The sequence below is a fragment of the Delphinapterus leucas genome, chromosome 10, assembly GCF_059928025.1.
Source record: "Delphinapterus leucas isolate spDelLeu-1000000601 "Yukka" chromosome 10, BTC_Dleu_Yukka2, whole genome shotgun sequence".
NCBI classification, from domain to species: domain Eukaryota; kingdom Metazoa; phylum Chordata; class Mammalia; order Artiodactyla; family Monodontidae; genus Delphinapterus; species Delphinapterus leucas.
In genome coordinates, this window is record NC_143138.1 from 99,094,561 (window position 1) to 99,115,969 (window position 21,409).

Sequence of the window (21,409 nt, forward strand, 5' to 3'; positions counted from 1 at the left end):
TTAGATCAGGTGTCTCTGAAGTATCTGTTTGTACTTAAAGTGCCACAAGAGACTCTTGGCCCTGGCTAAAAATAAAAAACCTGCTTTCTCAAAATTTCTCTGTTTAGTCACTCAGCATTAGATTCATTCATTTTAACAGTCTTTGCTTTAAAAGCAACTTTGACTGTTTTGCCCATTTCATCAGTGTACCAGAGGAATGTCATTTATTGGGTTTACTTCAACAGTATTGATTGAACACCCACTGTACCCAGTGAGGTGCTGGATGCCAGAAGAGATAAGAATGTTACACCCCATCATTGAGGAGGCATCTTAGTTAGGTTTCTGCTGTGACAATATTGCATATCACATACTCCCAACATCTAAATGGCTTACGATCATAAACATTATTTCATGCTCATGGGTCTGCAGGTTAGCCATAGCTTAGCTGTAGGCTAGGCTGGACTCAGGCTTCGAGTCAGGTTCCAATCTACTCTGTATGTCATTATTTCAAAATCTACACTCCAGGAGCAACAGTCAGCTGTCCTACTCTTCTTATGGTGGAAGGTAGAAGTGTAAAGGGGTTGGTGAGGCTTACCATACCTATACATGTTAAAGTCTCACCTCAGAAATGGCACTGTGCAGTGTCCTCCATCTCCATTGCCAGAGCTAGTCACAGGGCCAGGCCCTAAGTCAATGGGGTTGGTCAGGATACCCTGCCTTCCTAGTGGGAGGTCCTGCAAAGTTGTATGGCAAAGGGCATGGACATATAATTCTCTTAGAGGGAGGCAGTGCACACAGTCAGGAAAAATAATTCATTCTATCACCAGAGAGTACTGTGAACTCCCCTCTGGGCCCAGACAGACCTGGCTTTGAATCTGAGCTCTGCCTGAAAGTTTTGCTTGCCCAAATCCTAGCCATGGTCTATGACTCAATGCAATTCCCCCTATTTCTTTGTTCAGTTATTCTATGACTTACTCACTCCTCACATATTTATTTAAGGCCTACTGTGTGCTAGGGACTGGGGAACAAGGCAGACGAAGTTCCCACTGCCTTTCATTGAACTTCAAGTCTAGCTGGGGTCAATAAACTAATTTCCTAAACGGTTACACTTGTAACAAGTGCACGAGGCAGGAGCTCAGTTGCTGTGAGAATGTTTAACAGGTAGGCCTGACCTAAACCAGGCTTCCTTGAGGAAGCTGAGTCCTGAAGCGTGGGTAGGAGCTAGCTAGACCAAGCGGGGCAGAGCTGTTTGTGCAGAGGCCTGAGGTAGGAAGCAGCATGCTGCCTTTGTGGACTGAAAGAAAACCAGGCTGGCTGAAGCATGGAGGTCAAGAAAGACACAGAGCTAGGGCGTCCGTGTCAGCAAAGGCCAGGTCATGCTGGGCCTTAGAGATCGAGTTCACCTTTTCTTGAAAACATCAGCCTACCAGGATCAAGCCTCTTCCTCAGCACCTACATCATGTTACTCCATTTTACCTATTGGATTATGCATTCCTTACCACTGGGAGCCAGGTCTTTTATACTTTTATCCTTCATGCCTTATAAGTAATAATAGATAACACAGAATGCATCTAAGTACTAGTGTAATTCATCAAATTCGTGAAAAGTACTTGTGAAACTGTTTCACTTATTGGTTAGCCAGGCTTATGTAATTTTCTTTGTGTGTTCAACAGTCAATATTGTTGATATTTTCATTCAACAAATATTTACTCATCACCCTCCTTACACCAGGCCATGGACAGAAGGCTAGTCCTAAGTGAAGAAGACATGAAAAGAACTGCTCGGCTGCAAATACCATGCCTAATCCTGGGGTTGAATTAATTGAATAGGAAAAAACCCTGACCTTTAATAAATCAAATAACTATTTGAGGTCACCAGTTTTTTTCTCCCAAAGGTAAAGCAATAAAATGTAGGATTGTAGAGCCACACTAGGGGTTTTAAAACCCAGCTCTGGACATCTGCTTTCAACCCTGAAGAGTAACTGATAGACTAGCTCTCCTACCATTATGCACCTAAAAGTTCTGCACCTGGGTAGATTATATAAAATGACTCTTCAGACACAGAACAATATGTAGTGAAAGACTGTGGTCTCAGAAAGAAATGTTTGTCCCAATTTATTGCATGCACTTTTTAGCCCATTGGCACTCCTTTGTGACTCACAATTCATCTGCCAAGACATTGTGGAGCCAGCAGGGGACAAAAGGTAAATTACAGAGCTGTTCTAAAGCCCCCATGAGAAATGCTGAGTCCCCACACTCAAAGGGAACCCAGGTTGCTGGGCAGCTTCTGCTTTTGGACAGGAAATGAAGCTTCACTACCACACATAGCTGTCACCCACCCCCCAAACAAATATCTATACACTCCTAAGTCAGTTTTCTAGTTCAAGTCAGCAAGTAGAGTTTTTTGGTTTTGAGGGTTTTGTTTGTTTTTAATGCATATACTCCTAAGAAGATTAAGGCAAGACTAGCAGCCATTCTAATCTTATATGAATTTATCAAATTATTTTTGTTCTGACATCCCATTTGGAGGTATTCTACTGTAAGGAAGTGGAGGGGAGGGCAGCTTGGGAATAAGTGGGGAGAGACAGCTTGGCTGGATGGAGGGACTTGGGCAGGCAGAGGGCATTTTGGTGAAGTTTCTTGGCCTCAGATTGTAGGAAAGAGCCAAAGGTACACAGTTTTCTCCAGTGTTCACCTTTTCTCACACGGGAAGTGCCCCCCACCCACTTTGGAACTAGGATCCGTGTGTCTCTGTTTGCTGCTCTGTCCAGCTTCAGAGACCCTGGGTGACAGGAAAGCGTGGTCTAGGTTGAAGAGGTGAAGAGGGTTGGGGGCACAGGCAGCAGAAGGCTAAGGCAGAGTGGTCATGACGGAGAGATTTCAGGCTGTAAGCGACCATGTGTGCATGCTTGCGGTGACCGGGAGATGCGGGCTCTGAGATCCCACCTGTCCCTTTGCTTCAGACCCCCCTCTCTCTGGTGTGTCCCCAGAACGCCAGAGGGTTCAACATGAGCATCCCCATGCCGGGACACCCAGTGAACTTCTCCAGCGTCACCCTGGAGCAGGCCCGCAGGGATGTGGAGCGGCTAGAGCAGCTCGTCGAAGGCCATGATGTCGTGTTCCTGCTGATGGACACCCGGGAGAGCCGATGGCTGCCCGCTGTCATCGCCGCGAGCAAGAGAAAGGTAGAGTGTGGGTCCTCTGGTGGTGACTTAATGCATCATCTCCCCAGGCGGAAGTGTCCCCAATCTGCCCCCTCCAGAGCAGAAGGTGCTTTGTGTGGCCTAGTGACCTGGTACAAGAGGGCTTCCTCCAGAGACTGTCTCTGCCTTATGCACCATCATCCAGCATAATTGTTACCCTTTACTGTTTAATTTTCATAACCACCCTGTGAGGTCCTTTACTGGAAGGGACGCTCTACTTAACAATAGAATGTAAGCTCCAAGAGGGCAAAGATTTTGTCTCATTCACTATTGTTGGGTCAGTGACAACTTCAAGGGCCAAAAGAACTGAATGTTTAAACACTGGGTTGGCCAAAAAGTGCCTTCAGTTTTAAGTAAAAATAAAAGACACATTTTTCATTTTCACCAAGAACTTTATTGAACAACGTATTCACCCTTTTGTTCCACTACCTTCTGCCATTTTTCAGGCAACTTCATAATTCCATCTTCCCAAAACTTTTTATCTTTTTGAGCAAAGAACTGTTCCAGGTGCCTTTTACAGTCTTCCAGGGAATTGAAATTTTCCATTAAGAGAATTTTGTAAAGACCTAAATAAATGGAATTCCGAAGGTCAATGTCTGGTGAATATGGCAGATGAATCAGAACTTCCCAGACAAGCTGTGACAGTTTTTGCCTGGTCATCAAAGAAACATGCAGTCTTGAGTTATCCTGATGGAAGATTATGTGTTTTCTGATGACTAATTCTGGACGCTTTTCGTCGAGTGCTGCTTTCAGTTGGTCTAACTGGGAGCAGTACTTGTTGGAATTAATCGTTTGGTTTTCCAGAAGGAGCTTATAATAGAGAACTCCCTTCCAATCCCGCCATATACACAACATCACCTTCTCTGGACGAAGATTGGCCTTTGGTGTAGTTGGTGGTGGTTCATTTCGCTTGCCCCACAGTCTCTTCCTTTCCACATTATTGGACAGTATCCACTTTTCATTGCCTGTCACAATTTGTTTTAAAAACGGAACATTTTCATTACGTTTAAGTAGAGAATCACATGTGGAAATACATTCAAGAAGGTTTTTTTGCTTAACTTACGTGGAACCCAAACATCAAAGCAATTCACATAACCAAGCTGGTGCAAATGACTTTCAACACTTGATTTGGATATTTTGAGTATGTTGGCTGTCTCCTGCATGGTATAACATTGACTGTTCTCAATTAATGTCTCAATTTGATCGCTATCAACTTCAACTGGTTTACCTGACCGTGGAGCAGCGTCCAGCAAGAAATCTCCAGCACAAAACTTCTCAAACCACCTTTGACACATTTGATCGGTCACAGCACCTTCTCCATACACTGCATAAATCTTTTTTTTTTGCATTTCGGTTGCGTTTTTACCTTTCTTGAAATAACAAAGCATAATATGCCGAAAATGTTGCTTTTTTCTTCCATCTTCAATATTAAAATGGCTACACAAAAATTCACTAATTTTGATGTCTTTTTTTAAACACATGCTGATATGACAGCTGTCACATACAATCTAACAAAATTGTTTCGAATGACGTGAAAGACAACTAACTGCTACTAGAGTCATCTTACGGAAAAAACCGAACGAACCTTTTGGTCAACCCAGTAAATCACAGTACATATGTGTGACGGAATAGTATGCAGCCGTTCACGGTTATGTCTTCAAAGAATTTTAATAACATGGAAAATACCACATTATGTTAAATAAGCAAGATATAATATTGTATATATATTTTTTATCAACTCTGTTTATATATGTAAAGATATCTACGTTTATCAAAGGGTGGCAAGAAGAAGGGAGAAAGGGAGGAAGGGAATGGGAGAGAGAGAGAAAATAACAGGGAAATACTTCAAACTATTAATAATAATTGTTTGAGCTGTGAGATTGTGAGTGATTTTTGTTTTCTGGTATGGTTTTCCTTGATTTTTTCCAACTTTCTGTCTAACCATAAATTTGGGAGAATAAGTTAAATTACAACTAAGAGATGTTCTTACAGTATAAATGAAAAAAATTGCCCTCAAAGACCTATGTGGGGGGCTTCGCTGGTGGCTCAGTGGTTGGGAATCCGCCTGCCAATGCAGGGGACATGTGTTCGAGCCCTGGTCTGGGAGGATCCCACATGCCGCAGAGCAATGAAGCCCGTGCACCACAACTACTGAGCCTGCGCTCGAGAACCCGCAAGCCACAACTACTGAAGCCCGCACGCCTGGAGCCCGTGCTCCGCAATGGGGGAGGCCACCGCAATGAGAGGCCTGCGCACAACAACGAGGAGTGGCCCCTGCTCACCGCAACTAGAGAAAATCTGTGCGCAGCAACCAGGACCCAATGCAGCCAAAAATAAATAAATAAATAAATTTTTTAAAAGAAAGAAAATATTCAAAAAAAATCCTATGTGGAGGGTGAATTATATGGTATGTGAATTATATCTCAATAAAGCTATTATGAAAAAAAAATCTCTGTAGAAATGACAGAGGACAGCATAATGCTGGAAAGAATGGGTTTGAGAACTACCGAGACAGTTTTATACACCTACCTTTTACCAGCTAAGTGACCTTGGGCAAGTTATAGAAGTAACCCGTCTGACTTTCAGTATCCTCATCTGTAAATAGGAAATGTTTGCTGGGAATTTTAAATGAAACCAAATGAGATAATTTATGTTAATCACTTGTCAAGTCTTTTGCATTTAATAAGCCCTCAGTCTTGGGTAACTTTTACCAACATTAGCTTCTAGAATCTAATTATAGTCATATGCAAACATTTATTGCAAACACTTATAAAATAAATTTTTTAAGTGGACCAAATATGAAGTTAGCCATGGCTTAAAATATGTGTCTCTTAACTCTAGCCTTTTATTCCTTGAAACTCACAGCTGGTCATCAATGCTGCCTTGGGGTTTGACACATTTGTTGTTATGAGACATGGCCTGAAGAAGCCTAAGCTGCAGGGAGCCGGGGACTTGTGTCCCAGCCGCCCTGTGGCACCTGCCGACCTCCTGGGCCCATCACTTTTTGCCAACATCCCTGGCTACAAACTTGGCTGCTATTTCTGCAATGATGTGGTGGCCCCGGGAGATGTAAGTGTATTTCTTTGTTATTCCAAATATTTCCTACAACCGTCTTGCCCACTAGAGTGGAGAGACCCAGTTCTTTCCTTTACGACTATTTAGATATTGTCTTTTAGCAAAGAGAAAAATTCTCCATTTGGGGGGCGGGGCAGGGCCTTATCCCTCTATGAGCCTTGTTTGACATCATCAACTGTGTACAGCTCTTCCCTGTTCGCCAATGTAAACGCAGCAACAAACCATTTTTATGGAAAGCTCAGCAAGGAAACCGCAGGCTAGATTGGTTCCTGGCAGCGCTTAGCGCTGTATTCTGTGTGTATTCTTAGGGTATCTTAGTGAAGAGGGTGTTAAATGAGGAGTCTGAAGACCCAGTCTGAAGACCCAGACTGCAGTCCAGCCTCACGGGATAATTCCAAATAAGTCTGTTAGGCTCCCTGTGCTTCTGCAGGATGGGACTCTGAGGCCCAGAAGGTTGTCAGACTCAGCATGTCAAAATACAGGATTTCCAGTTAACTCTGAATTTCAGGTAAATAACGAATAATATTTTAGTATAATTATGTCCCATGCAATATTCGAGATCTGCTTATGCTAAAAGATTATTTGTTGTTTATTTAAAGTTCAAGTTTAACCGGGCATCTTGTATTTTATTTGCTAACCCCAGTAGGGGAGGGACGAATACTTTCCCTGACTAATAACAGTGCAAGCTGGTTCAAACATGGAAGTGCTCTGAGCAGCAAGCACTACACTGTTCCAACGTAAGGTTCTGTGTTCTTAATGCTACCATGGGAGCAGGGTGAGCAGGAATGGTCTTTCATCAGAAAAGACGATCACTTCTAGTAGAACAAAGCAGAGGTGTTGTCCGTACCCTCCCCTCCATTTTCACCTTCTATTAAAACGTGTTCCTCACTGATTTACACCTCTTCTGGATGACTGGCTTTTGTGTCTTCCCAGTATAAAGACAAAAATATCCTCTTATGTGAAGAAGGGTGGCTTTATCTCCATCATGGGTTATAATATACAGCTGACCCTGTTATTTCATTATTACCAACAAGTAGGATTAAGGATCAGCTGCAGTAAAGTTACATCTGTTCATAAGGCAAAAATTTCAGAGTCAAAGTTATGCCTAACAACCCCTTAAATTTGCCCAGAGTTGGAAAATTAGAATTTCTTAGGTTGAACTAACGAAGGCTTGTGTTTGGAGCCACATTGTAGCAGAAATACTTGTTCTTAAGCCCTGAGATCACGCTCAGGGTGACAAGATGCCTCCACTGTGAGGGGCACATGGAAACAGAGGATGGCGGGGAAAGCAGATCAGTCCTTCTGTCTCCCGGGCACTCCGAGGGTTAGTGCAGTCATGGTGGGAGGGCAGGACCATTTGCTCTGTTCAAACGTTCTTCCTCTCTGTGCCTCTCGCTCTCAACTCACAAGCACAGTAGAGTTGAGTCAGTTAAAAGAGTACATGATGCCACTCCATGTATGAGGCAGCGAGGCCCCCCATCTTTAATTTGTTTATAACTGCTAATCCTTTTTAATGTATTACCTCATTTAGTTACCTAACTTGTATATTTTGATTTTCTTGGTACTTGCAAGAAATGGTATTATGTGAGGCTGACTGATCTTTGCCAACAGTGAGCGTCTGGTATGTGATAGAGCTTTATTGTGGAGGAGTTTCATGCTTCACACAGCTGGCGTTGGGTGGAACAGAACTTTGCATTCACGTCAGTGACTGTTCTCTGTAGTCAACCAGAGACCGGACCTTGGACCAGCAGTGCACTGTGAGTCGTCCAGGACTGGCCATGATTGCAGGAGCCCTGGCGGTGGAGTTGATGGTTTCCGTTTTGCAGCATCCAGAAGGGTGAGTTTGCCTTTTAGAGATGGGTGTTTAAGCAAAGAAAGCTTTTGTATCTCCCTTGGCCTTGTCTCAGTTTGAATTTTCTGAGAATTATATTGCGCTTTCCATCCTCAAAAAAACAAGATTTTAAAAAAACCCAGTGTGATTCTTTGGCCTGGAGAACTTGTCATTGTGATCTTTGGAGCTGTATCTCTGCATCCTTCTGGAACTGAACTCTCCTAGAGTTAATTGGTAATTGATAATAAGAAAGGATAAAAATTTTGGTAGTGGCCTTAGGACCTTCATGCATTTATTCTCTTAATATGTTTTGATCTCCTTAGCCCTGAGCACTTGTAAGGCAATACGTGAATTACATATGATAGAAATTGCATTTAGCTGTATGTAACAGATCCATGTAAAGTGACTTAGCCCAAAGGGTACAGCTTGATTTTTCTCATGCGGCAAGAAGCTCAGAGGCAGCATCCAGGGCTGGTACAAAGGCTCTGATATGCCATCGGGGACTGTTTCCTTAGCACTCACTCAGCCACGCTTAGCTCCCTTCCTTATGCTTGTCACCTGTGGTCACAAGATGGCTGCTCTGCCAACAGTGTTGCTTCTGTGTTACACGTAAGAGGAAAGGAATGACCAAAGGATGAAAGTTGTACTCAGCTGAGGCTGCCCCCTTTTAAAAGGCTCTCCGGGAAGACTTACCCATTGATTCTAAAACTCCTACATCACATGACCTTGCATTCGTAACTGCAAGGAAGATGGACAAATGTAGTCCTTTGGCTGGGCATGTTGCCTCTCTCAGTGAAACTGTGATGAGATAGAAGTGGAGAATACATTGGGCAGGCGCCCAGTACTGTCTGCACATTCATTTAAAAACAATTCTGGGGCTTCCCTGGTGGCGCAGTGGTTGAGAGTCCGCCTGCCAATGCAGGGGACACGGATTCGTGCCCCAGTCCGGGAAGATCCCACATGCCGTGGAGTGGCTGGGCCCGTGAGCCATGGCCGCTGAGCCTGCGCATCCGGAGCCTGTGCTCCGCAACTGGAGAGGCCACAACAGTGACCTTTTTGCGTACCGCAAAAAAAAAAAAAAATTCTGTATGTATTTTAAACTCTAGAAGATATTATTATTGTTATATAGTTGGTATTCATTTCATTTTGCTAATATTTTCCTTTTTGTTACTTTTCTTTCTGTGACCTTGAACTTCCATCCAAGGGCATTTTCCTTCTGCCTGAAGAATACCCTTCATTATTGCCTTTAGAAATGCTAGCGACAAAGATATTTCAGTTTTTGTTTGTCCAAAAATGTCTTTGTTTTATCTTTGCGCTTGAAAGCTATTTTTGCTGCGTACAGAATTCCAGACTGGTGGTAATTTCCCTTTAGCAAGTTGAGAGTGCACTCCTGTTGTCTCTGGCTGCCCTTATCCTGATTGAGGAGTAAGGTGTATACCTCATTGCTACTCCTTTGATACAATTTGTTTTTGTCCCTCTTCCCCTACCTTCAGTTGCTTTTAAGATTTTCTCATTGTCTTTGGTTTTCAGAAGTTGGGAACACATACCTAATTCTGTTATTTATTATTGTATACCTATTTCTGTATTTATTCTGATTGTGCTTTTTAGTGCCCCTTGAATCCATAGCTTGATGTTTTTCACCCACTGTGGACAATTTTCAGCCATTATGTCCTAAAACATTGCTTCTGCCCCTTTCTTGATTCCTTCCTTTTGAGTCCCCAGTTGCATGTTAGAATCAGTCTATGCTCTTTTCTGTACTTTCCATAATTTTGTCTTTCCTTACTTCAGTCTGGCTATTTGGTTTTGGCTTATCTTCCAGTTTACTAATTCTTCCTTCTTCTGTGTCTATGTTTTAAACCATCCATTGAGTTTTAAATTTCATAATTATATGTTTCACTCTTAGAGTTTCCATCTGATCTTATCTTATACATTCCCTCTTCTCTGCCAAAATTGTGATTTTGGTCTTTTTCATTCTTTGAATACATTTGATCATGTTTTTCTTTTAAGTCCTTATCAGTTATGTCCATTAATGGGATCTCCTATGAGTCTGTTCCTATTGTCTATTGTTTTTATTGGCTTTTGGTTATGTATTGTCTCCTCATATATCTGGTTTTGGGTTTTTTTAAAAAAAACAAAACCTTTTCATTATGGAAATTTCAAACATATGAAAAGATATATATAGATAGATAGAGATATAGATATATAGATATAGATATCTTCTTTCTCACACACACACACACACACACACACACACACACACAATTTGTGTATATATATAGAAACCACCTTGTATGCACCATCCAGCTTCAACAATTACCAGTCATCATTTATCTGTACTACTGTCCACAGTTTTTCTCCTTCCACTGACTTATTTTAAAGCAAATCCAAGACATAGCTTTCATTCATAAAAATATATCTTTTTAGTATGTATCTTTACTATTTTTACATATAAAAACAAATTAAAGGCAATTCCCTAATATTACCACATATCCAATCAATATTTAAATTTCCTCAATTCCTTGTATCTTCTTGGCTATATTTGATTGAGTACTGGACATTATATTTGAAAAATTATAGAGATGTGATTTACATTTCTTTCTGGCAAACTGCTAGGCCAAGGGGACTACCATCCTAGAACATTTTATCCAATTAGGGCTTATCTATTTCCGGTTCACCGTTAGTCTGAGGATGTACCCCTGTATGATCCCAATCCAAAGCCTTGGATATTTTCCATGGTTCCTCCTTATTGGCAGACCTCAACTCTGGATTTTCCCATCAGCCTCATGAGTCAGTGAGTATCACTGTTCAGCTTCTGAGCTTGTGGCCACTGCTTTTGGACATTGACAATCATTTTATGGGGGAAAATTCCCCTTGCAAATGCCTGATTTACCTCTGTGGGCTTCCCTCCTCTTATAAACCTTAGCTCTGTAATTCTCCCTTACTGTGGTAGCGCTCTGATGCTTTCAAACAGAGGTTTGTGTACTTTGTCTAGCTTTCCTATTTGTTCTCAGTGGGGGGACTGGTCCGGACCACTTAGTCCACCAATGCCACACCAGTGATAAAAATATTTTTTAATTTATTAAGCACTCATAGGGTTAGGCTTGCATGTGAGAGGAAGGCAAGGAGTAGGCTGGTGTGTTTTGTTTCAACTTGACCTTGGGCCTTTCGGTAGTCTCTAATGTGTAACACATTGTATATATGTTATATTACAGATATAAAAATTAGCACAATTGTGGTCTAGACACCCTCTCTTCTCCAAGCAAGGAGAAGATCTTACTTTATGACTTATAAACAACAGAAGTAATTCATCTTATAATAAATAAAAGTGAGACGAAAGTTAAATTAATTTTAAAAAATAGAGTCAGTAATTTAGAAAAAGAAAGAAGGAAGGAAAAGAAGAGAAAAGGAAAGGAAAGAAAATGAAGAAAAGAGAGAAGCAAAAGAAAACTTAGTAAACAACTTAAGACTCTCTCGATATCCGCTGGAGACCGTGCTCTCAAGTGTGATATAGTGAAGGCAGACTGGAGCCAAACAGGTATTTACACCTCACTGTGTGACAAACACATTGTGACTTGTCTTATTTTCAACCCTTACATAGTGCTTACGTTGTGCTAGGCATTATTCTAAGCACTTTACAAATAGTAATTCATTTAATCCTCATAGCAAACAGATTAGGAAAGAACTCTTATCTGTCCCATTTTTGATGGGGAAGTTGAGGCATAGCGAAGATAACTAAGTTGCTGAAATTCACGTAGCTGATAAGTAGTAAAGCTGGGATTAAGCACAGCCCAGTTTGGCTCCAAACTCTGTTTTTAATCACTCGGCTATGCTGTTTGTAATACAGGCAGGAAAGAATTGAATTTTGGAAAGATTTGTTTTTCAAGTTCTCAGAAATCAACATGAATATTCTATTTACCGTATAACTCAGAGTTCTTCTCTGAAGTTGAAAAGATAGCCTCTGTACTATGTTGGTAGCATAGGTAACAGTATAGATGCTTCAGAGTTAAATGAAAATAAGCAGCTTTTTTTGTCTTCCTCTCATCTTTGTCATCCCCCTGGCACCTATGTTTATTGGGTTAAAATCTTTCAGAGCTGGCTCTGAGTCCTTGACACTGACCCCTCTGTCTGCCACATTTGCCTTGGTCATAGGCTAAAATCAGGGTCTGTGTCACGTCTCTTCTGTAACATAAGTAAACATCAGACTGTTATTCGGGAGGGAGTATTCGTTCTGCCCAATTAATCCCTCGCTTTTCTTTCTCCTTCCTCCATCGTGGTAGCATTTACATCACCTCAGCAAGTTAAGGTTGGAAGGTTTTCTGTTTCAAAATTTCAATTCAATTCAACAACGTGCTGTGGTGTTTTATGAGACTATTTGAGAGTAAGGGAATTAACATTAGCCAGATGTTGCACTTGGCAATTTATCTAACTTACTCCTAATTCATTTCTCACAACTGTCTTATTCCTATTTTATAGGTGATGGACCTGAAGCACAGAGAAATTAAGCAACTTGCCTGTGCTCACAAGCTCTGGTCTTTCTGACTCTAAAACACAAGCTTTTTCTTTTTTAAACTATTCTTCTGCCTTCCTCCCAGGGAAATTAGGATTTTTTTTTTTCCCTAACTTATGCTGCCTAGCAAGGGGTGTTCGGTTATCCTTATAAATCTTATGTGGACCTCCTCCAGATCGTCCTCACAGGAATTAAACATAGATTTTAATGAAATGAACAGCTCTAATGGTTTCCTTTTCTCAGGGGCTACGCCATTGCCAGCAGCAGTGACGACCGCATGAATGAGCCTCCAACCTCTCTCGGGCTCGTGCCTCACCAGGTTAGTGACTGGGAATGAAATCACAATTCTGGACCCGATCCCAGTGGTGCAGTGGGAAAGTATTTGGGGTCATCCCAGCCCACCTCTTCTCCACCCTCTCTACCCTCCAGTTTCCCTGGTATTTCAGTGGGAATTCTTTATGAGCACCTGGAGGAGATCCCATTCTGCAGGATGGTGACGAGAAGAAATCCTGAACAAGCAGCATTACCCAGAGTCTTGATTTAGCATTTAGCATGTTGACTAGGGGCCTCGTGATGGAGTAGAACAAGAGAGAACGGGCTTTGGAACCAACCAGACAGCGGCTTAAATCCCAGCCCGGCAGTTATTAAGATGGCCTTCCTTGGCCAAGTCATTAAACTTCTCTGAGCCTTAGTTTTCTTATCTAGAAAATGGAGTCAAGAATACCGACCTCAGCTGGTAGCAGTAGAGACGAGAGATGTTATATAGAAAGGGCTTAGCGACAGTGCCTGGTACGTCACAGCCCTCAGTAAATGGTGCTGCTAGTTTTGTTGCTGTTGTTTATTATTACTGACTCCTTAATAATAATTAAGAAATAATAAATAGTAGAAGCCAAATAATAGAAGGCTTTCTGGGCATGCATGGGAAGTCCATTGGAAGTGCACAGTGTCTTCCAGACAGTGGGGTGTCTTTTCAGAAAAAAGAATCTGAGGCATCATAGGGAAGGTCCACCCATAGAGAGCAAGAGAGAAAAAAAGCAGTGGGATGAAAATGTTCAATTCGTGTTGCCTCTTCACCAGTTTTCGTCACTATGCTTTTGGAGGTTTTCTGGTCTTACTTTTTGGAAATCATTTCTCTGGGTTCCGTGTGTGTATCTCAGTCTGTAGCAGGAAGGCTGTCTAGTTAGGGGAGCAGTGAGAGCACCCGACAGTCCCATCTGGGGGCTTGTGAGGACAGACTCACAGACACGTGCAGAGAGCGGGGTAACTCACGCAGGTCGCGTTCGTCTCTCTCGCTGCCTACGCACACCTGCCCTGTCATTTTCTGGTTGAGGGTCTGAATCAGAAGAGGGGAAATTACTTGTGCACGGTCATAGAGGTAGTGGATATGCCGAAATCCATACCTAAACTCGGCACTCTGACCAGGGCTGCGTCTGAGGTTTTGTGAGTGGAAATAGCCCCAGCCTGCATTTTGGGAGAGTTTGCTTCGAATCGCTGCTCTGGGCCACTTGCACTACGTCACCTGTCATGGATTTGTGTTAGGTCACTTACCTCCGTGGGCCTCAGTTTCTGTATCAGTAAAAGCAGGTGCTTTACCTTGTGTCCAGGATTGTCTATGACGAGGCTTGGTAAAGCACACAACACCATGCAAATGTGACTTTTCCGGCCTGCCTCACTCAAGATGGCATTTATTTGACATGAATGGGTTAATCTTTTCTGCAGAAACACTTCAAGTAGCACCCACTAGGCCCTGTAATAAGCCCCCCTCATCCCCATGAGGAAGCTGTCCTCCAGAGCCAACCTCTGCTGTGGATGTGCTCATCTGAATCCTCACCCTCATCCCTTTTCACACGTCTCCTTCCCTTTCTTCTGACCTTGAGATGTGCCCTCATCTCCTTTACAGATTTCACGCTGAGAAGGGCCTTAATTAAATTTTCAGTCATGCCCCTGCACTGGTTTCCTTCTTGAAGTCCTTTATGTTAAATTACCGCAGTTGTAGTTTTCTCAGTGCTGAGGCCAGAGGGCAAAACAGTTTCTTTATAGAAGGGGTCTGGTGTCAAAATGCATGTGCCCATGTTTTTAAAATACTATGGCAACTAATCCCTCTCAGTGTTATTTACCCCCATGGAGCCTTGCAATTGTTTGTCATTCACCCACTCTTCTAGTTCTTTCTCCTAGTTTTCAAATGTCTGAAGGATTATTTTGGTTGTTGGCCATCTCTTCATTTGGCCTTTTCAAAGTCTGAAGAATAATGCAGCCATATATGGGAAAAGCCCTGTGTGTGTGTGTGTGTGTGCGCGCGCGCGCGTGTGTGTGTGATTACTTGCTTACATTATTTCAAGTTTCAAGCCTTTATTTTTAGCTACTTTCTAAAAAAGACAGTGGAGAAAGAGCTTTAAAATTAGTCAGGGTTGTGTGGTCCCTATTTTATAAGGCTTTAAATTTCTTCTTTTTTTTTCTTTTTGAAGTGGAGTGAGTCCATTTATGCAACTGTGTTTTGATTAGGGGACCACCGTTTCCACAAAAACACTGGCTGTGTTGCAATGCAGACTCAGCACTTACCCCCTCCTTTTCCTGGCTCTCTTGAGACAAATGACTTCCTGTTGGAGAGGAACTCGGTAAACCCCTTTGTGTGCTTTGTATACAGAGAATAGCCAGTGACGTTCCCTGGGCTCATTTTTTCTCCATTCCCCAAAGGAGAGTGTTTATTAATTGGCCCTTGTGGAATGAGATGTAGTAGAAAAGTGATAGTCCTTGGACCGAGAATCACAAGGCCCCCCACCAGCGACTCACTGTGTAATCAGGGGAAAGTTGCTTAACTTCGCCCATGCTCTCTGCGTCTCAGCTCTCCCCCGTGTCAGACCTGGGAGGCCTGAGGATTACTTAGTCCATCTCTCCGTGGGACCACAGGCCGAATTTGGCTTATCCAGAGATTGGCCAAGTGCAGAAAAAGGCTTGATTAGTCCCTGAAATTCAGTGATATTCAGCCTGAAACAACCTCTTATTGCATTTGAAAACCGTGAAAAAACCATTTGAAGGTGAGAAAATAGGCTTATGGGTTTGTTCTTTTTAAAAAGTCTCCGGCCCACTGTGTGTGGATGGGATTCTGCAAGCAGGCAGCAATGAGTATAAGCCACTTTCTGCCTATGAAGGGAATGTTTTTTAATTTGTCATTTTTATCTATGTATGAAATATACACAGTCACACAAACCATTAAGTATACAACTTGGATTCTCACAAAATGAACACCACTCATGTACCCAGCACACAGGTCAAAATGAAGTGTTATCAAGTTCCCTGACATCCCCCCATGCTTCCTCAATTATCACTGCCTCCTTCCCACACAGAGACACGCAGCTCTTGGCTCCGAACACCTTGGGAGACTTTTGTCTAATTTTGAACTTTCTGTCAATGAAATAATATAATACATGGTCTTTGGAGTCTGGCTTCTTTGCTAGAGAGAACTTTTTCACTGTAGATCTTAGCACATACTGTTATTCCCTCTGCTTCCCAGCAAGTGGGATCTTTTATTAAAAAAAAAAGGTGGCGGGGTTGTCTTTTCCTGGCCCCTGGGGTGGTGACTGTTCTGTGAGGCCAGACCCCTTTTTCTGGTTCTTTGGCGGGAGGCGCAGTTCAGGAGTTATCAAGTGTCGAGGCCACTCCTGATGTCTCCAGGAAGTTGCTGTGCAGGCTGGTGAGACAGAAATGTGACAGAAATTAACAGCCGATGTAGCTGCCGATCATTTGACTGGACATCCCTCAGAGAACGAAAAGCATCGTGGCAATTCAGTAGTTGTCTGAAAACCATGGTCATGAATATAGCAGTCCTGGTTTGATACCAACATGGACCAGGCAGTTCACGTTTTTTCTCTTTGGGCAAATGGACTCTTGATCCTCAAGTACTACTGAATGAAGACCCTGGATGGGTACGCCCCTCCTAGGGGTTTGGACTTGCCAACCCCATAGTTCTCTTGGGCTTTCAAGTTCTTTGTTTTAGTTACTTTCAGAAGAGTAGAACAAAGCCCAAACTAGGACAGAACCTGGGCAGGGACCAGCCTGGGAAATCTCCCAGTGAGACAAAAGCCGAGCTAGAGCTGTGGTCTCTAGCCAAGCCTCGGCCTGCTCTTGATTTGGCCTGTCTGCACAGGCTGTGCCCCACAAATCCTTAGGCCATTCGCTTTCAATAAGGTCTCTTTACCGTGCTCCGAAATGCTGACCTCAGTGTGCCTCTAGGGGTGTGGACGGATTGACTGCTGAGGAAGGAGGTTAAGAAGATAAGCACTAAGAGCGTATTTCCTGAGATGTAGCCCGAGAAAAGGAATCTCCTTCCCCCTCTGATTCTGTACCCCTCGAATTGATGGCAATGGAAAGGGCAGGAAGAACAGACAGTCCAAACGTCTGCTGTTTCACCATTTCAGCTACTGTGGTTTGTGACCTGTTCATCCTCCCTTCCCCCTCCCTCCAGTCATCCCTGCAGCAGGTGATCCCCAAACGCTGACGCCGTGCCGAAGCGCCATTAGGTTCAGAGAAGTTCGGTGACCGGCACGCAGCACAAGCGTTTGGTTCCACTTGCCTTTGGAGTTTCTAAGGTGGTGGATGTACCCCAGGCCACTCAGATGTGGTGAAGTCTCATTCCAATGGGGAGGCCCCTGAATACAGAAGGGATTTGGGTACAAGATCCGACAAGGTCTGGGCTTCCCTGCGTGCAAGGCCCTAGAAGAAGAGAGGGGCATTCCCTGCTCCTGGCACGCAAAGTGGGGGATAAATTACACACAGTGCCAGAGTTCCAGAGCGTCTCAGGTAGCACCTCTTGGCCCAAGAGGGCTTGGGCGTAATTTTATCAGTTGAAGGACGTCACTTGTGCCCCACGAGTTTTGCTCACCCGATGGGGCTGTCCTGTTTGGGAGGCTCGCGTGGGAGGGAACCAGAAGGCTCTGGATCATACAGATCCGATTAGAATCCCAGCTTTGCCATCCATTTGACAAAAGGGTTCAAGGCGGTTCTTGCCACTTGTCACTGTGTGACCTTGGGCAGGTTACTGATCCTTTCTGAACTTCATATTTTAAATTACTAAAACGGGCATAATAATATACTAAACAACTGGGATTCATGTACAGATTAAATTACATTATAGATTAAATTACATTAGCACAGTTCTGGCCACATAAGGGACATTTGTAAATGTTGTTTTTATCTTTCACTTTTAATTAAAACGGTAAAGTGGGCGCCTATCTAGCCTCCTAAAAAGGGAGTTACAAGGAATCTCGTAAAACTCTGGAAGCAGTGAGTGTGCAGGGAAGGGTTGGAAGGATTAGTTCCATCCTGCGCTATTTTTCTAAGGATGGCGCTGGCTCATTTCCAGCTTGCTTCTTCTGCCCCTTGGTGGCCCCTGTTTGACAGTGAGAGGTGGGTTAGTGGTGGTAGCTGAAGCTGTTGTCTGAAACAAAGACCTCTGTGGTGCGCCTGAGGTTTTGCATTTGCTAAACTTTATTTTGGCGTTGAATTTGGTTAAGAATCTCTGCAACATCCAAGAGCAATGCGGAGTTTGGAGTTAGCTCTTATTTATGCAAACTCCAAGCTCTAGAAATACCGCCAGGCCTGCTGGAAACCGGTGTGAAGTCAAAGCAGCAGGTTTCTGCTGTGGCTGCAACTGTGCCTTCTCAGAATGGCTGTTTATTTCTGGGCATTGGCTCCTCACTTCCCATCCAGGGGAGGTTGGTTTTGGACGCACGCAGCAGTAAGCGGCAACTTGCAGCAAGCAGCAGTGAGCAGTAGCTGGAAGCAATATCTTAGTCCCCGGACCGGGAGTCCTAACTGCTAGACCACAGAGGCCAGCGGCTAGGGCCTAAACCCACAGTTCTAGCCTGCCTTGTCAAGAAAGAATTCAGGCAAGGAGGCAGAAAGTAAAGAGAAAAGTAGAAAGTTTCTTGGAAAAGCAAAGTACGTGCGGAAAGACGCACGGGAGAACTGAGAGAGAGAGTAACGCCTTTAGGAAGTTTAAATCCTTTATGAGGGGGCAGTTTTCCAGGTTTTTGTCTCCCTTCTGGCCAATCATCTTGCTTTGTCCCCCCCTGGCTAATTTGTCTCAGGACCCTCCCCTTAGGTGCACACTCACCCCACAGTCAAGATGGACCCCGACGTGAAGGCATCAGGGAGAAGCAAGAGTCACCATGGCATGGAGTTGTCCCCTGACTTTTGACCCCCAAGGAGCCTTTCTACACATGTGTAGTGTCTCCCTTGCCCCAAGGAGGGGCGAAGTGGAGATCCCTTGATCCTTTACTCAAACGAGGTTTTGCCCCTCTTCGTTTTTGCCATGACTGTTATCTTAAGGCATCCACAAGAGACAAAACTTGGCTTTTTACCCTGTCTCTGTCATTGCTTCCATTTCGGAGAGCAAACAGGAGGCTGATTTTAAATGTCTAACCTGAAGCCCACCTATCTCCTATCTCAGGAAATGCAAACAGGAGGCGAGTTGTAAGTGTCCGGCCTGAAGCCCATTTTTTCCTGCCTCATGAAATGTTAACAGAAGGCCAGTTGTAAATGTCTAACCTGGAGCCCATCTATCTCCCACCTCAAGGTGGGCTTGGGGCTCAAGCCACTTTCACTCAGCTTAGGTGTAAACACCATGAGGGGCTGCCCAGAATGGAAGAGACCCCTTTCTATTCCTGATCTATTTATTTTGTAGCTGACTGGGCACAAATGACTGAAGATAATTTAATCCACTCAGACCCTGATGGCAGCCATCTTGATATTGAGTTTTTGGTTTTGAGGGGGTGTTTATTTGTTTTTTAATTCCTCTGGTCTTCTCTTTCTTTCTTCCGTTCTTTTTACCTTCTCCTTGATTTTCAGCCTTTTCCCCTAGACTTGGGAGAGAAGGAACAGAACTCAGATCCCTGGCTTTACCACTTGGTAGTTGTAGAATCTTGGGCGAGCCAAGCCACTTCCCTGAGCCTCGATTTCTTTATCTAGAATACAGGGGAAAGTCCCAGGATGGTAGTGAGGGCAACATGAGATGAGTATGTGAAAACACTCCAGGGAGCCAGACACAGGGATGGCACGTAGCAGATGTTGCTCCTCTGCTCAGTCCCCTAGGCCACCATTTCCACAGGATGTCAGGACATGCCCTCCTGCAAGGCTTCCAAGGTTAGGAGGGAGCAGTTGTTTCTATGGAGGGAGAAGGGAGGGGGGTTAGCACTTTAGGGGAGGCACAGGAGAGGCAGAGAAGATGGGTGAGTTTGAGAATCTGAAAGGCGACCAGTGTCCCTGTAACGTAGAGAATTGGGAGAGCACAGGGGAAGAGGAGGAGAGGCAGGACCTCACAGGCCATCTTAAACCCAGGGGCAGCGGAGAGCCGTTGAAAAGTCGTAAGCGGAGCGGTGACGTGATCAGGTTTGGCTGCTGTACAGAGAATAGACCGGAGGAGATAACAGAGGATCTGGGCATAGAATTGGAGTCCTTGAGCCTTTAAGTGGAAGACAGCCTAATCCAGGGATGGTGCATCAGAATCACCTCGGGAGCCGTTCCAGAATACACATTTCCCAGCCCTGTTCCAGATCCACTGAATGACAACCTCCAGGGACGTTAGGTGTTTGAGAACAACGACTTCATTCTATAAAGATGGTTTCTTGATGGCATCCTATGGGACAAAGCACGTGACTCGTCAAGTTAACGCGGACCAAATCCTGCTCCTTGGTCATGGCTTTTGAGTTTTGTGCTCCCACCGGCCCTAGTTCTCTTTCCAAAAGGGCCCTGGACTCCTAGTCCCTAGGACACACCCCCAAACAGGTGTTCCTGCCTTCCAACCTTTGGACGCTAGTTAGATGCGCACAGGTGCGCGTAATGAATCCGGCCGGGACCGCCCACTGTCCTCCTGGGAACCGCCCCGAGCGGGGAGGGAGGCCGGGAGCCTATATAGGCCTGGCTCTGAGGCTTTGTGCGTCATCTCTGCGCTCATCTTTGCTCCTTCCGGGTGAGGGGGCGTGAGGCCTTGTTAGCCAAGCGCAAGTACAGCCATGCGCCTCGCTGGTGTTTGAAGACGGGGATTCAACTCAAGCTCCTTCTGCCTTTTGTGGGGCCTGGGGGTGAAGAGAGGGAAGGGAGCCAGGAAACCCAAGGTAATTGTACTTCTCCCAGCTTCCCAGGTGGGGTTTTTAAATATTCAGGGGGTAGCAAAGAGACGCGTGTTGTAGAGCTGGTCTATTCGTAAAACATTTTTTCTTTCCCTGGAAGGCTACATTGGAAACTGATGCTGGAGGGGCTTTTTATGGTTGTTTTTTTTGTTTTGTTTTTTTGAGGCAGAGGGATTGGGGGCAATAGGGACTTTATGCTTTCATTTTGTACCTTTCTGTATTGTTTGGAAAATGTTAATGAGGTTATGAACCTTTTTTAGTCACCTTTTTTGAGGCATAACTTATGTACAGTCAAATGTACCCGTTTAAACGTGCATTTTAATGAGTTTAGACGAGTGTGTACACTTGCATGTGACCACCACCACCGCAAATGAGGTCCAGAGCTTTTCCATCCATCCCCAAAACTGACTTTGTGCCTTTTCTATGGTAATATCCCCACCCTCAGACCCAGGCAACCACTGATTGGATTTTCATACAGGCCATTTTAATATCTTCTTTATTCTTTTCAACATTAAGAGGAAAAAAAACCTTCATCAGTGTAATTTAGAAAATAAAATATGCAGCGAGGCAGGCAAAGTTTGGCCCCTCTAGTAGAGGCGCATGTGTGTGTGTTCGTGTGTTTGTGGAATTGGCAGTTTTTCCCCCTCTAGGGAGGGGAGAGATTGAGAAGCCAGTAGTATTCGGGAGGC

At 44.0% G+C, this 21,409-nt stretch overlaps 1 protein-coding gene across 5 annotated transcripts in view; it reads left to right on the plus strand.

The window, feature by feature from the left end:
* The window catches only part of ATG7 (autophagy related 7), a 236,566-nt gene that overhangs the window by 54,999 nt on the left and 160,158 nt on the right, over positions 1-21,409 (plus strand). For all 5 annotated transcript variants that reach the window (XM_022562826.2, XM_022562827.3, XM_089919728.1 and 2 more), the window contains 4 exons: positions 2,969-3,163; positions 6,047-6,250; positions 7,978-8,093; positions 12,838-12,913. In XM_022562826.2, coding sequence (XP_022418534.1) covers positions 2,969-3,163; positions 6,047-6,250; positions 7,978-8,093; positions 12,838-12,913 — 591 coding nt within the window. The remainder of the gene's footprint in view (positions 1-2,968; positions 3,164-6,046; positions 6,251-7,977; positions 8,094-12,837; positions 12,914-21,409) is intronic.